The 16910-nt window shown below is 52.5% G+C and overlaps 1 protein-coding gene across 1 annotated transcript in view; it reads right to left on the bottom strand.

The window, feature by feature from the left end:
* LOC120373729 (zona pellucida sperm-binding protein 3-like) overlaps positions 1–16685 on the bottom strand; it is a 31406-nt gene extending 14721 nt beyond the window's left edge. The window contains exon 1 of the mRNA XM_039492540.1: positions 16484–16685. Within this exon, the coding sequence (XP_039348474.1) occupies positions 16484–16498 (15 nt within the window). The 5' untranslated portion in view covers positions 16499–16685. The remainder of the gene's footprint in view (positions 1–16483) is intronic.
* Between the last annotated feature and the right edge of the window lie 225 nt (positions 16686–16910).

Raw genomic sequence — 16910 nt, 5'->3', positions numbered from 1 at the left:
GGTCCCGGATGACTGGAAAAAAGCTAATGTAGTGCCCATCTTTAAAAAAGGGAAGAAGGAAGATCCAGGGAACTACAGGCCAGTCAGTCTCACCTCAGTCCCTGGGAAAATCATGGAACAGGTCCTCAAGGAATCAATTCTGAACCACTTAAAGGAGGGGAAAGTGATCAGGAACAGTCAGCATGGATTCACCAAGGGCAAGTCATGCCTGACTAACCTAATTGCCTTCTATGATGAGATGTGGATGAGGGGAAAGCAGTGGATGTGCTATTTCTGGACTTTAGCAAAGCTTTTGATACAGTCTCCCACAGTATTCTTGCCAGCAAGTTAAAGAAGTCTGGGCTGGATGAATGGATGGTAAGGTGGATAGAAAACTGGCTAGATGGTCAGGCTCAACGGGTAGTGATCAATGGTTCCATGTCTAGTTGGCAGCCGGTATCAAGTGGAGTGCCCCAAGGGTCGGTGCTGGGGCCGGTTTTGTTCAATATCTTCATTAACGATCTGGAGGATGGTGTGGACTGCACCCTTAGCAAGTTTGCAGATGACACTAAACTGGGAGGAGTGGTTGATACGCTGGAGGGTAGGGATAGGATACAGAGGGACCTAGACAAATTAGAGGATTGGGCCAAAAGAAATCTGATGAGGTTCAACAAGGACAAGTGCAGAGTCCTGCACTTAGGACGGAAGAATCCCATGCACTGCTACAGACTAGGGACCAAATGGCTGGGCAGCAGTTCTGCAGAAAAGGACCTAGGGGTTACGGTGGACAGAAAGCTGAATATGAGTCAACAGTGTGCCCTTGTTGCCAAGAAGGCTAATGGCATTTTGGGTTGTATAAGTAGGGGCATTTCCAGCAGATTGAGGGACGTGATCATTCCCCTCTATTCAGCACTGGTGAGGCCTCATCTGGAGTACTGTGTCCAGTTTTGGGCCCCACACTACAAGAAGGATGTGGATAAATTGGAGAGAGTCCAGGGGAGGGCAACAAAAATGATTAGGGGGCTGGAGCACATGACTTATGAGGAGAGGCTGAGGGAACTGGGATTGTTTAGCCTGCAGAAGAGAAGAATGAGGGGGGATTTGATAGCTGCTTTCAACTACCTGAAAGGGGGTTGCAAAGAGGATGGATCTAGACTGTTCTCAGTGGTAGAAGATGACAGAACAAGGAGTAATGGTCTCAAGTTGCAGAGGGGGAGGTTTAGGTTGGACATTAGGAAAAACTTTTTCACTAGTAGGGTGGTGAAGAACTGGAATGGGTTACCTAGGGAGGTGGTGGAATCTCCTTCCTTAGAGGTTTTTAAGGTCAGGCTTGACAAAGCCCTGGCTGGGATGATTTAGTTGGGTTTGGTCCTGCTTTGAGCAGGGGGTTGGACTAGATGACCTCCTGAGGTCCCTTCCAACCCTGAGATTCTATGATTCTAAGTCCCCACCCCTGCCCCACCTCTTCTCCTGAGCATGTCCCATCCCTGGTCCTTCCCCCCTCCCTCCTGGAAAGTCCTATGCACCACCAAACAGCTGTTTGGCGTCAGGAAGCTCTGGGAGGTAGGCGGAGGAGCGGGGACGTGACGTGCTCAGGGGAGGAGGAGGAGGTGGGGCAAGGGGAGCTTGGCTGCCGGTGAGTCCAGAGCACCCACTAATTTTTCCCCATGGTGCTCCAGCCCCAGAGCACCCACAGAGTCAGCGCCTATGACCACGGGGAGATACTGGGGTGATTGGGATAAGGCCCCTTGGTTGTATGAATGAGCAGGCTGTGGAATCTGCAATCCCCCAATCCTAAATTATTTTCATTTGTATTTTCCCAGGGTCAGAGCCACCCACCCTGCCAATGCACTTGGTCAGTGTGACCCCCTCCTCCTCAGTGCTATGGGACCTCCCCCATTCCTGTCCCCAGCCGCTGGAAAAGCCGAGTGCAATAGCTTCTACCTCTGCTGCTGGCCTGAGAGCTGGAGGTTGGGCCGCTCCCCTGGGGCTTCTGCAGGGAACCAGAGATAAGGGTTACCCAGTGGCAACTGGGCTAGCCAAGCCATTGTGGTCCAAAACTCCCTTTCCCCAGACAGCCTGGGCAGCGGGTGGGATTGCAGGTGAGGGGGTGCCCAGCCTTACCCACACTCTGGTTCCAAGGAGGGGGAGATGCTCCCCCAGCTACAGCCTTTTGTGGCGGGACATCAGATTCAGCCTGCTCATGCTGAACTGAAGCACCAGGAGCCTCCCTCTGGGCAGGGGAGAGAGGAGGTCCCAAAGGGGTGGGTGAAGGAAGGGACACACCGCATCCCCCATCCTCCGAGGACCAGCTGAAATATTTGTCTCTTTCCTAGGAACCTGCCCAAACATACCCAGGGCTCAACCCTGAACCAGAATATTTTCTGGCTTCCAAGACACTGGGTGGGAAACACCCCGCTTCCAAGCCTGCACCCACTGAGCCAATCCCCGCCCAGGTAGCCCCGGAGACACAGTGGCAGTCAAGCAAGGCTCCTACCTGAAACATTCGGGCCCTGGAAGCAGCTTCCAGTGTTGGCTGAAGAGTTCTCAGACCTGGCCTCTGGTTGGAGAGAAAAGACCCAGACCTGACGCCTGGGGGATGGGCCCCCAGATCAGTGTCTGCTGAGAGATCCCCATGCCACGTGCTAATGGGGCCTGGGCACAGACACCAGAAGGGAAAACCCAGAGGTCAGCTCTGGCACATCCCAGCCAGGGCCCCCCACGCCCACTAAGACACACATCATGGGGCCCCCACTCCCTGATGATGGGTTCACCAAGTTCCCAGCCCCCACCCACCTCATCCCCAGTCCCTGCTACAGAGACTGCCCCATTCTCACCCCTCCCCACCCCACCATGCCCAGCTCCCAAAGCTCCAGCCCAACCATCGCAGTCAAGGGCTAAAGCCAGAAGCGGCTCCTACCTGGGCCCCTGAGGGGCCAAATCACCGGATCCCGCTGCTCCTTCTGGTGGGCAAGGAGGGCACCTCTGGCTGGGGACAACACCAGGGATGGGCCAAGCCACATGGCTAGAAGGGGGCAGACCCCCCCCATCACCCCCACATCCCAGACCCTACTCCATCCCCCATCCCAGCTGATTGTGTGGGGCTCCAGTGGGGCTATAGGGATGCACAGACATGAAGGTGGTCGAGTTCATGGCATTTAAAGTGCCAGACTCCTGGCCGCCCTTATGGCGTAGCCGTGCTAAGGCCCTCCTCAGCGATCCTTGCTTAGCCCATTACAGTTCTTCAGTAGCAACAGGGCCCTCCATATAGGTTCTTGGTCAATATGGTGCATTAATGGACAAATCCTCAGCCCAGGGCCCAGCCTGAGTAGCTGGCCCAGGCAGTGGGAAGCCGGGCAGGGGGGACGAATCCCCTCTCCATCCCCCATGCCATGGGATGGCTACAGTCTCTGCTGTCAGGGGAGGGGTGGGGGGGAGGAGAACAGAGGTTTCCACGCAGCAAGAAATGGGTCTTCCAACTCCACCTCCATCTCGCCTCCTTCCCTGTCCTCACCCACTTTGTGTCCCAGCACACCTGGACCTGATCCAGACCTGAGCTCTGCGTGGTGCCAGGGTGCTCCGTCCTCCTGCAGAACTTGGCCTTCCCTCCCTTCGTGCAGCAGAACCCCGCCGCTTCCCCCATGGCCCTGCCCATTGCTGGGGCAGTGAGGGCACCATTCTGCCCTAGATGCCTGCAGTACTGTGCTTCCCTCCCCAGCACGGCCTGTTGTGGAGAGACCTCCCTTTGCAATGCTTCCTTGCTGCCGGGACCCTTTCAAGAGCTGCTCCTGTGACTGCAGCAGGGCCCAGCAGCTATGAGATACTTCACCTCACTTCCCCCACCCACCTGCCTGGCCTGGGAACAATGGGCGGAAGGGAGAGCTACAGCATCCCAATGTCAAAGTTAGACTCAGGACTCACAGTTTGTCAGACCACTCTGTTTTATTAGCACAGCGCTCTGCTAATAACACCCAGATAATGTGAGCACCATGCAAGACACAAACTATCTTATTTATACAGATAAAGGGTGAGAACTTAACAAGATAACAAAGGAAGCAGAATCAGATAAGTTTACCTGGGCTAGGCATGCATATCTTATTTCCTTACTAACTATTACCCAGCTTCTGTTAATGTTTCGCCATTAGCACCATTGTTTATGCCTAATGTTTCTTTTCCTGGCACCTGTATTTCAACATTTCTTATTTCTGCTTAAAGGTACATACAACATTTCTTTAATCCATTCTTATTTTTACAATAGAATTCATTCTACTTTCACACCAACAACAACATCCCAAAGGGAAGCGAGAACACTGCCATCCAGACAGAAAAGAGAAACACTCCTCACCTCGCCTCCCAGTGAGCTAAAGCCAGACTCCTCTCTGGGTTGGTGAGGGCTCGACCCCGGGAGACAACCTGATCCAGTTGCTCCCTCCTATGCTGGACAGATTATCCAATGTAGCTCCTGCCCAGGTGACCACAGACCCTGCCCTGAGGCCCCAGGAACTATTAACAGTCCCCCCACTGCTGAGGGCTCTGATGCCGTACAGTGCCCAGATTGCAGGAAGAAAACCCCAGAACTCCCCGCCTGCATCCCCCCACTCCTAAGCCAGGTCAGGACTGAGATGCCTGGGCAGAGCTGGGATCGTGGGGGGGGACGGGGAGGAGGGAGGCTGTGGGTCAGGACTGATGGGCATCAGGCCTGCATCTCTTCTGGCTAAAGCACCAGGAAGCATTCCAGCTCTGTATTAAAGTGCATTAGCACCGGGCAAGGTCACCCAGCCCCTGCCCACGCCATGCCTAGCCCTCCATTATTCCCTCTCCTTGGGGAGAAGAAAAGCCAGGTAGCAACATGTGTGAGAGGAGGGGGAGGGGGAGCCAGTGGTGAATGCACAGCTGCAGGGGCCCCTCGTCCCCCTCCACCAGCTGCTGATTCACTGCCTGGCACCTCTGCCCAGCCTCAGCTTCTGAACTCGGGGAGGATGCACCATGAAAAACAAACATTCTAAAGAGAGCAGAAGAGGAAGCTCCTTTTTGCAACTTGCACTCCTGGCAAAAACATCTGGCAGATGGATGTCCTAGATGAGGCGTGCACTGGGTGATGCGCCGTGGGAAGGAAGGCTGAAGGCTGGAAAAACCCCTCCCTTGTTCCTGTCTCACCCTGGGAGCATTGTCATTCCCAGCTTCCCACTGCAAGGAATGGGGCTGATATCTGGAGGTGGGACTTGTCCTCAGTTGACAGCATCATCCTTTCAACGTGCCTCCAAAGCGATTCAGGGCCGGTGGAAGCATTTTGCTCAGAGAGGAGAAAGGCTCGTGATCCACGTTATTGCTGTCTGTATTGTTTCATTATGAAGCTGGAAGAGGTTTGTCTGCAAGAAAGGCGGGGCCAGCAGGGAAGAGACACCATCTGTGGGTAACATTCCTTTCTGTAGCATCCATCTAATCTTGCAGGGCCTTGTCAGAAAATGTCCTACTCAGAGTCAGCCTCGACAAGCACGTCAGCAGAGTCCGGACCTACCACCCTGTGCTGTCGGCATGGCAGAGCCAAAGGGCGAAACGGGGGAAGACCTTGTTGGTTTCTGCCTAAGAGATAGCGCCAGAACCCCTGCATGACCCAGCGGAGAGCACTTTTCCCTCAGGGCCAATGCCCCGCTGCTGAGTTAGCAGGCGCTATGCTGCTGGAGTCACTGTATTTCAGATTAAATGAAAAAGCAAGGTCCTGTCTGCTAATGCCTGTCAGCAATCCCCCCAGTCTGCAGGCTGTCAGTCTCACGTTATTGCTTGTATTGCTGGAGGGCCTGGGAGCCCTAGCTCCGAAAGGACCCCATTGTGCTAGGGGTTGTACAAACACAGAACAAAGATGCTCCCGCCCCCCAAGAGCTAACCACCTCCAACTTGGGTAGCAAGGTTCCACCTCCCTAATTTCCCTCTGCAGAGGCAGCTGGAGACAATCATTTTCTCCCCTTCTGTCCTAAACTTCTGCGCAACAGTGCTGTGTTTTAGTACAGACTTGAGTGGAATCCTCCGGTAGGCATGGCCAGCTCTGTATCACTCCCTTCCAGCCCACCACAGAGGGGGCACAGCAAAGGAGGTTGTGGCCAGTGTATCCTTGCACTTCAGCCATCTGGCTCCTAGCATGGTCTCACAGGGGCTATTTCAGCCAGGCCTGAGAATCAGCCATCTTAGGGCCCTTCCACCCCCTTTGCACACTGCACCAATGCCAGGTGGCCGGTCCTGAGGATCTGGCCCAAGCTGCAAGTCAATAGAGACTCAGGTCCATCATCTCCATATTTGGTGCCTCTTTGGCTTCCTCCCACTGCTCCCCACCAACGGTCCCTTGACCGTCACAATGTTAGAGGATTGGGCCAAAAGAAATCTGATGAGGTTCAACAAGGACAAGTGCAGAGTCCTGCACTTAGGACGGAAGAATCCCATGCACTGCTACAGACTAGGGACCAAATGGCTGGGCAGCAGTTCTGCAGAAAAGGACCTAGGGGTTACGGTGGATGGAAAGCTGAATATGAGTCAACAGTGTGCCCTTGTTGCCAAGAAGGCTAATGGCATTTTGGGTTGTATAAGTAGGGGCATTTCCAGCAGATCGAGGGACGTGATCATTCCCCTCTATTCAGCACTGGTGAGGCCTCATTTGGAGTACTGTGTCCAGTTTTGGGCCCCACACTACAAGAAGGATGTGGATAAATTGGAGAGAGTCCAGCGGAGGGCAACAAAAATGATTAGGGGGCTGGAGCACATGACTTATGAGGAGAGGCTGAGGGAACTGGGATTGTTTAGTCTGCAGAAGAGAAGAATGAGGGGGGATTTGATAGCTGCTTTCAACTACCTGAAAGGGGGTTCCAAAGAGGATGGATCTAAACTGTTCTCAGTGGTAGAAGATGACAGAACAAGGAGTAATGGTCTCAAGTTGCAGAGGGGGATGTTTAGGTTGGACATTAGGAAAAACTTTTTCACTAGTAGGGTGGTGAAGAACTGGAATGGGTTACCTAGGGAGGTGGTGGAATCTCCTTCCTTCGAGGTTTTTAAGGTCAGGCTTGACAAAGCCCTGGCTGGGTTGATTTAGTTGGGTTTGGTCCTGCTTTGAGCAGGGGGTTGGACTAGACCTCCTGAGGTCCCTTCCAACCCTGAGATTCTATGATTCTTTGCACACTGACAGTGTATGCACTGATCCTCACTGAGGGGTCCCTAAATCTCTCTGGTTCTAGGGCCCCACACCCCCCCCCAATCAAATGCTGGCTCCAATCCAGACTGAGGGGGTAAAATACAAAAAGGAAATTGAGCTGCCCCTGCTTTCTGTTCTGCTAATATCGCCCCTGCAAGGAGCTTGGAGAGGAAGCTGGTGGTTACACCGACTGCGCACGACACTCGGATGCTCAGCTCACAGGAACTTATGTCGGGGTCCCTTGCTGAAGTGAGCTTAGTGGCATGGGGTGAGGTTTTGTCTCCTTGCAAAGTCACCCGCCCACACCTGCCTGTTGGACTTGCATGTATTAGATCTGTTTGCTCCATCCGACTAGCTGTGGTAGTAACTTTGATGGAAACACTAGCGTAGACGCGGATCTGGCATCTTTGCCATGCTGGTGTCTCGCTTAGCTCAGAGCAGGTCTGCACGATGCAGTGCCTAGTGCCACAGTCTGCACCAGAGATCGTGCAATTGCTACCACTGGTGGAGATGAACCTCGGGCAGCACTGATGAGAAAAGGCCTTCAGTGGCCAAATCCCACTCAGTTACCCAGGTGTAATAATAGCACTCATCTATACACAGATAGCACTTAATGGGCCAGATCCTGCGCTGGCATACACTGGCATATCTCCAATACCTTAAATGGAGCAATGCTGATTTACACCAGCCAAGGGTTTGGCCCTATGTGTTCAAAGCATTTATTCCCGGGACAATTCCTCCCAGTACCCCCGTGAGGCAGGTGCCAATGACGTCTGCAGAGTCGCTCCAGATTTGTGCCGACGTAGCTCAGAGTAGCAGCTGGCACGGCTGCTGCAAAGTGCGGAGCTCAGCAGCTTTGTCTGGCTGTACAAAACAAAACCCTTCTGTTTTCCTAACCACTTCATCTTTCATGCTGACGTTTTAGCTCTGTCTGGTTCATGGTCCTGCCACCCTGTGCTCTGGTTGGTTTTCTGGGGTTGGCTGTGAGCCAGCCTGTGGGGGTGGTTTGAGAAGTGAGTAGGCCTGACCCAAACACCACCAAGCTTTGCAGGGGCTTGATATTCAGATCTCAGATTACTGCCACAGGCCTATCTCTTCTCAGTCATAGACGCGGCTGACTGGAAGGAGCCTTGAGAGGTCAGCTAGGCCAGTTCCCTGCAGTCAAGGTGGTGCTCATGATTTGCTAGCCATCTGTCTGATCCATGTAGGGTGACCAGATGTCCCGATTTTATAGGGACAGTCCCGATTTTTGGGTCTTTTTCTTATGTAGGCTCCTATTACCCCCCACCCCCATCCCGATTTTTCACACTTGCTGTCTGGTCACCCTAGCTCCAGATACCCCAACCCCAACCTACATCTAGTAACCACCTGAGGCCCCTGCTCCCCAGATCAGAACAGCAGCATTTCAGCACCCCACTCCACAGGTATAAATGACAACACAAGAAGGGGTGAAGAAAAAGCGTCTTCCACAGACACAACTAGCACTTAGCCCAGGTTTGCCCTGATTCTCAGCTGCACTAACAAAATATATTTATCTGCAGCCAATGAGCTAAATTCAGCTCCCGCTTCTTCAGAGTGCTAGTGATGATAACATAGTAGTCAGGCCTGTAGATAGAATTTTGGGTTTTGTTTGCCCATTTGACTTTTGACATTTGTCTATTCTTACCAATATGTGTGAACAAAGACACATTGTGTTACATCTGCCCACAAGCAGATAGGGTGAAAAGAGATAGAGCTTTTGTGTTACTGGGTATGGGTATACGAGCGTACACTTGAAGACTACCTCAACTCCTATCTCAAGACAAGGCCAGTCAGGAGGGGCAAGGAGGATGGGGGTGGGAGGAAGGCATAAGAAACAACAACAAGCCAGAGAAAAGGTATCCCTGCCCAGTACATACCCTCACTCCCTACCCCTCCCGCGGGATACAAAAGAGATGGTACCGAAGGCCCCAGACTCAAGACCCTCCAAAACAGAACATGACCATAAATTGTAAGGGGTGGGACTAGGGGCATGCACTGCAGGTATATTTGGGCCTGCTAAGGAGGAGGAAAGGGGAAAAGGCTCTGTAGCATACAGAGCTGTGGATATGCTTTCTTGGATTAATCCCAATAAATATTGCATTGCCTGCACTTCGGACATCTGGTCTTCCGCTTTCTGGCTGCGTGACAAAACCAGGGGAAAGGCGAAGGGAAAGCCCTTGACACTGCTTATTCTGGCGTAACCCCACTGACTTCTGTAGGAGCTGCACCTGCTCTGCTGCCGGCATGAGCGAAAACATCCAGTCCCATTTCAGGCAAAGCTTCCATACTATTTCCACATTGATACTTGGTGACAAGCTCCAGGCAAGATGGGAAATTGCTTCTTGCTAGTTTGTAGCTAGACACTGGGGCAGACAACCCCTCATCCAAGTCCTAACCCACCTGTGTGACCTACAGCAGCTGAGACTGGAATCAGGGCTCTGCTGGGTGAACCAAAACGGGGCCTTCTCCTGCTTGAGCCAAACTCATCTGAGCTGGAAGCAACTCCAAGCTGCATGCAGCGTGGGAGGAGAATGAGCACGGGAGTGCTGGTAAAGCCAATGTGGGTGACTGTAGTTGGTAGCCAACTGGTGGAGCAGCATTGAAAACCAAACAAACATGGGGAATGAATTCCTCTCTGCTCAGCAGGGAAGGGGGATCTTTCCAGGCTGGAGCAGGAGCACAGACATACTGGCAGAACACTGAGGGAATCCCAAGGTGAAAGAGTTCCCAGCTCATTGCAGAGGATTGTCTTGAAATTTACACCAGGAATTTAACAAGCAGCTTGTGTTTAGCTGCAAGCTCTGGGGCTTGAGCTCCTTATCACCCTGGGATCCCCATGTGACAGGAACTCGGGCTAAATTAAACGGGCCCCCTCGTGCCCTGGCAGCTCAATCCCAGCACAGAGCAAGTTGCACAAGCAGTTGTGTGGTTAGCAATCAATTGCATTTGCAAGCACCCACAAATCTGCAGCCGTATCAGCATTGCTCTGCAGCGAGCCAGGCAGGGGAGAATGAAGGTCACGGCTTCCCCAAATAGAACAATCTGCTCAGATCAAACCAAGAAGCTAAGGGGCCAGATTCACCAGCATACTCCAGCTTTTTGCACCACTCCAGTGACACCAGGTCTTAAATTCTCCCGGAGTATTTCCCAGAGCCCTGGGGCTTCTGCCCCGTGGGGGAGGGGAAGAGCTCCAGGGCTCCCACAGGTTTGAAAATATTTACCGGCGCTCTGCTCCAGACTGCTCCAGTGGAATTTAAGCCCTGAGTGACAGAAAGCAGCTAGGGGGGTGGGTCTGGTTTGGGCGGGCAGTTAGCACCATCGTCTGGGGAGGGGTCCAGTATGGGCAGGGATGGGCAGTTGGTGCTGTCATCGGGGGGGAGGTTGTCTCCTTTAAGTTATGCCCAGGGTAGAATCAGCCTCTAGCTGCCCTGGAAATTGGGAGAGCATAAAAGTAGTTTAAATCCACCTCTGGCTCCTTTGCTGTGTCAGGCAGAGCTCTGGTACTGCTCACAAGCTATTCCATGCTATCATACCCAGCCCTCATGCAGAGGCATAGGGGGTAGAGGACAACTCCTTGTGCCTGCTTCTCCACCTTGCATCCACTGCAAGGCAAAGCACAGCCTGGCCCCAAATGTATAAGGCACTGAAAGGGTTAATGAGCCACACTCAGCTACTACGGGACAACCAGCACGAGAGTTTTATCGGAAAGATTATCCGGTCGAGACGGCCCTGCCAGGAGCCGGTGGTGAGACGGGGGCGTTGCTCCAAAACTGTCATGGTTCTGGGGCTGTCGTTCAGCCCCTCTTTCCCACTGTGACTCATGTGTAGTCCAGTAGCACAGAAACACCCCCCCACCCCCAACCTCTCCATTCAAGCTGAACAGGTCCAGCCCCCAGTCCTAGCCAAGCCAAGTGGGCACCTCAGAAGGGGGCCGGGGGTATTTCCAGAGCTATTCTGGTCTCCGAGGGTGGATATGGTGGTTTCACTTCCTCCCCAAATGCACTCAGGTGTCAACTCTGCTCCCCTCCTCAGCCAGCCTGGGGATTCACACCTTCACACATCACCTCCCAAGCAAAACGCCACACTTCCTGTTCCGGCTGACTCACTGCCCATGTCATTCTGACTCAATAAGATAACCAGAACAGAAACCACATGCCCATACCATCCTGTCTGTCGGTCTGTCCCTGCCCAGATCAGTCACGGCCTGATCCTTGGGAACAGCTTCTCCACCTGTACAGATCAGGTCATTCCTGGAGGCACGTCTTCCCCTGCTGAGCGACAGCTATCCTCTAGCTCTCTCGGCCCTGTTAGAGCTGCCTCCAGGGCAGAGGGATGTGAAACTCAATCAGTGCTGAGCTGATGACGGAAGTTCAAGCGGAACTTCACTTCTAGGTGAGAGACCTATTCCTGAAGCTTAAGAAGCATCTCAGCTGTGTTGACTCCATGCCTGAAATGGGGAAGCCTCCATTCTGATAGCAATCTATAGCTGGGGAGAAAGGTGCATGAGTGTATGAACAGGCAGCTACCTAGGAGATCATGGGGGGATGGGGGAGTAGATCTCTATATACTAGAGACAGGCCAAACCCTGGGCCACGTTACACCACCGACATACTGTCCCTTGCCCTTTAACTCTGGTGCTTTGGATGGAACGGAGATCGGAGTCACACTTGTTTGGTTCCCCTGCTGCATGGCACCACATGCTCCATCAGAAACACATGGCCCGAGATGGCTGCACTTGGTCAACGAGAAGGACCAATGGAACCCAGGAAATGCTTTGAGATTAGAATCAGACACCACGACTGAGAACAAAATACAGAATGGAAAGCGCTGTGGACGTAGCTGGCACATTCCCTTGAAACCAGGTTCTCTATAGTGACCCCATCCACCCACGGCTTCTTTCTAACGCCTCTCCCCCGATGACATGTCTTCCTGCTAATACAGCCAGTGGTGCTGGAACAGTTTTTGGAGTGAGGGTGCTAAAATGCACCCCTCTTACCCCTGTCCGTGCCCCTCACTGCCCCCTAGAGCTGGGGCCGGGAGCAGGGCCATGGCTCCGGGAGGGGGGGACGGAGGCTGGGGCCACAGCTAGGGGTGGGTGCAGAGCCCAGGCATGGGGCTGGTGGCTGGGACCCCAGCAGAGCCCCCAAGCACAGGGCCGGCGGCCGGTTGGGCCCCAGGCCTGCAGCAGAGCCCCCAGGCAGCAGGAACCCCTGGCTGGCAGGGGTGCAGAGCCGGCAGCTGGGACTCCAGCTGCAAACCTGGGGGTGCTGCAGCACCCACTGCATCCATACTTCCCGTGCCTCTGGATACAGCATCTCCTTCCTCCCAGTGCTCTCCCCATCCCATCGCACCCCCGGCTCCAGAAACAGGAATGGGCCTGGATTCACCAGTGCCCAAAGGAATGTAGGAGTCCCATTGGGCCATAGGGAGTCGAAAGAACCATCAACAGACCATGTTGAATAACAGAGCCTGCAGCCAGTGAGCTGAGACAATGATTCTGCTGTTTCAACAGCTAATAACCCATAGGGAGGAGAGATCATGCAGGGTTCACACTGAGATCAGGGCAGCAGCCGTTGATTACAAAGCCATTCAGGAAATGACTCTTTCAGGAGAAATCCTGCTCTAGTGGGAGCAGGAATAAAAAGAAAATTATCCTGAAAGAGAACCTGGTAATGATAAATATAAAGCACGTTTCCCCAGCCAGCCATCTCTTGCCTTATGTTTTCCCTCCCTATAAAGTTATGGATTGTTACAGTGCCAGTCCTTTACTATTTATTAGTGAGCCAACCAAGAGGGCCCCAGTTATGCTAGGTGCCGTATAAACACCAAGTAGCACATAGTCCGTGCCCCAAAGAGCTTACAGTGTAAACTAACAAACTGGACAAAGGGCTGGGGAAAGGGAGAGAGAACTGGCTGATCAGCTGGCAGGTTAGCCTCCGTTACACACCAGCTCGGGAAAGCCGAGCGCAACGGTCGCTGAGAGAACAAAGTGAACTTTGCCCTGACGTCGTGAGCAGATGTGAAATAGGGCTCACACGCTGGCCAGCTGTGCACACCTGCCAAAGCTCACACACACTCCCGAGGAGACTCCCTCCCATAACGGAAGGATAATTAAGACTCTCCCCACTGCAGGGTAGGATTTTTGCAACCTATGCTTCAGTGAGACATTTAGGGTACATCTACACTGTGACAAAAGACCCACGGCACGGCTGTGGCTGGCCCGGCTCAGGCTGCAGGACGTTCAGCCTGGTCTCTGAAACCCCATGACGGGGGTAGGTCTCAGAGCCCTTGCTCCCGCCTGAGCATCTACAATGCAATTTGTAGCCCCTCAGCCCAAACACTGTGAGCCCAAGTCAGCTGAGCCGGGCTCTGAGCCTGGCTGCCGTGGGTTTAGCATCGCAGTGTAGACGTACCTTTAAAATCTCCCCCAGGATTTTAGGAAACCTCCTTCACCCTGACAGTCACCATTTTACCAGCTTGGATCACGTACGCAGGAAACCCTTGCGTGGCGAGCCAACGAGAGGCCTTGACACCCCATTAAATCCCACTTAAACCAGAGTTTAAATGATGCATGGGCCAAGTCCGATCCCCCTGCACAGGAGTGAATTTCACCCCCTGTGCTTGATTATGGGGGACATGGTCATAATCAACGTGCAATATGCTAAGAGTCTAGTAACATCCATGGGCCCCAGGCAACGTCCTGTATGGAGATCATTATTCCTATGAGAATGAAAAAGTATCAGGCACAGAGTCTGACTGATGGGCAGAGTGGGTCACTTAGTACATTCAGGGCTTGAAGTCCTTCTGCATTAGCCAATCCCTTTCCTCCTCTCTCCCAAAACCACACACCTCCTCAGCTGTATTGTAAACAGAGATAGGCCACACCCATCTCGCTGGTTCAGAGCTAGTGGTGCAGCCTGAGCCATTCCCATACTGTGAATAACGAAGAATGATTCACAGGGTGAAACTTGAGCTCCTACACTCAGTGGGAAGTTGCTCTGTAGAGGAAGGTTTTAACCATGGAATTAGTGAAACACCCAGCAGAACGTGGGATCCTAGGGACAGCTCCAAACCACATCTGCCCTAGAAGAATCACTTCCCATCACATCAGTGGCCCCCCCCACCCCGCCAATCAGTTTCGCTATGATTTCTATCAAATGTGCAATTGTGTCTCTAATTCATCCATGTAATTATCCAGGCTGCACATGCAACCTGAGTCCCTGCACGCACGATTGCATGGACATGACACAGGCCAGCTGGGAGAGTGACAGCAGTCGTGGTGATAGGAGACTTGCCATGCAGATTGGTAACTGCACTAGTGCAGCATCAGGCTCTCACCTCAGTGTGTGGTTAGACCTGTAAACATTTTCACACACCCAACTGCAGGCACGCACGCTCGCTCTTCTGAAATCCCACTGTCAGTTACTGGATTACCTGCTCCTCTGGTCTCAGAGCACCCAGCTCAGGTGCTCAGTCTCAATGGGTTATAATCACCAGCCTGACAGCTGTCTCTCTCCACAGCCTATTGATAGTATCTGATCCTGTTAGGCACCAAGCAGATACATCACATTTTGGGATGCAGATCAACATATGCAATTAATAAAAAGAGCTAGGACCATATTTCATCACACCTGCCTTCAAGGCTTATATGGTTAAAACGTGAATGGAGTAAAGGGGGGAAGTAGGTTATGCCATTCCAAACAGTCTCACTAACCTTGATAGTAAAAACGGAGAACTAGAAGAGAAAAAAAAGGACACACAAACAGGGACGAAAGAACAATAACAAGGGGAAAGAAGGAAGTTGATTTCTTAAAACAAAATATTTGCGTGCGCGATGTAGGAAGAGACCTCCCAGCCAACTCAGAGCTCATCTCATTTATAGTAAGTGACTCCCGTTCCCAGGAACGAGCGTCTGTCTGCTTTCCGACCCAGCAGGCCTCTGACTCCTACACTCAGAGGAGGACATGGGAACAAGCACTTTGCACTGGGTGGGGCATTCTGGCCACTATGAGCCAAGGGCAGAGGTGTATCAAAGGGAATCTAAGCTATTGTCATTTACACCTCCTTCGTGCCCTCCCTCCCCCCCCAAGCCATTAGGTGGTAGCTTTTGGGGGGCTGGCACCATCTTTCTGGTGGTGTTTGTACACCAACAAGCATAATAATAATAATAATTAGTAGTAGCCCACAAAGCTCTTCTTGAAAATCATCACTATAGCTGATTATGTCACTCCCCAAAGCAGCATGTGCGATATCACTGTAAGGTAGCAGGCCCAGTCTTCAGCCGCAACCCCAGCACAGCACAGAGAAAGAAACATGGAACAACTGAAAAACACTAGTTCTGTTCCCAGACTGGGCTGCGACCCTTACTTAGCCTTTCAGGTTGCGGCGGCGGCTGCTGCTGCTTCAACCCCTGGCAAATCCAGTCTCATCCCTCTCCTAGTCTACTGACAGGGCCCTAATTTATATTCCTTAGCTGGGACCCATCACTTCAGCCCCACTCACTTGATGCAGGCCAGCTGGGTCCCACAATTCCAAATATCTGTCTGCCAGGCTCTTCCCCAGAACATTGGCTCCTCAAGGGGCAGACAGCCCTTTTACAACTGCCAATAGCACCTCCATGCTGGCATAACTAACTGCATCTGCCCTAGGAGGGCTTGGATTGTATAGCGCTCCTGGTAAAACTTCCCTACTGTATGAGACTATCTCCAAAGCAACTTACTCAGCTCCCCTCCCAGCAGAAGACAATGATCCTAACACTGAGGGCTTGTCTACATGGGGAAATTGATGAGAATAGCTGCTGCAGAATAAGTGTGTACACCCAAGGAGTGATTCCACAATAGCTATTGTGCTTTAAATCCTCGACCCACCTCATTCCAGAATAACTTCCCCACATGGACAAGCCTGATGACGCACTTCTCATGTTCAAAGTCCTTTACAGACAATACCTAATTGACATTTACAATGGCTCTTTGGCATAAAGAAGCATGGTTTTTCCCACTTAGAAATGGTGAAATTGAGGCACCAAGCAGTGAATTGAATTGCCCAAAGGCCACAGAAGAAGGTCGTGCCAGAGCTGCAGTTATACATCTAGACTCATCGACCACGCCTGTAATCAAACCGGACGTGCAAAGTCTGTGTGCTGTTCCACACCCTCAAGCCCTCGTTCACCCTGTGACACCCAGGAAACAGTGAAACCTTCGCTCTCCTGCTTTGCCTTGATTCCCAGGGAGAGACTTTGACTCGGATCGCATCATCCAGCATTCCCGGCTGTGTCACAGACAGTATCAGCCACAGAGACATACATACCAGAGTAGCCTGCATACTCGACACCCTCAGTCATCAGGAAAGTGTCCAGACACAGATGCGATACTCCAGGGAGCCTTACTAAGAGCAGGATGGGGATGGAGTCATGCTGGCTCATAACTCCGGTCACCCCATATTTAGCTGTATCCCAGGATCACCTGTGTTGTCAGCCTCCTTCCTGTCCATCACTCATGCCAGCAATGCTGAACCTGGAAAGGGAGGTCACAGGAAACATTGTGCAAGCTATAAGCGAGACCTCGTGCATTTCCCAGCTCCTATCTCCTATGCCATGTGCCGCTCTGTCCCCAGGGGCAGGAACTTATCCCTTCTTGCATGGTTTGTAATAGCCATAGCAACGGCTGTGTTCAAAGCTGGGCTGTTTGTCAGGGCTCTGCGGAGGTTCTTATCTGGTCCACATCACCTAAGCACA

The sequence above is a fragment of the Mauremys reevesii genome, linkage group 10, assembly GCF_016161935.1.
Source record: "Mauremys reevesii isolate NIE-2019 linkage group 10, ASM1616193v1, whole genome shotgun sequence".
NCBI classification, from domain to species: Eukaryota; Metazoa; Chordata; order Testudines; family Geoemydidae; genus Mauremys; species Mauremys reevesii.
This window is presented reverse-complemented; position numbering and strand designations above follow the sequence as displayed.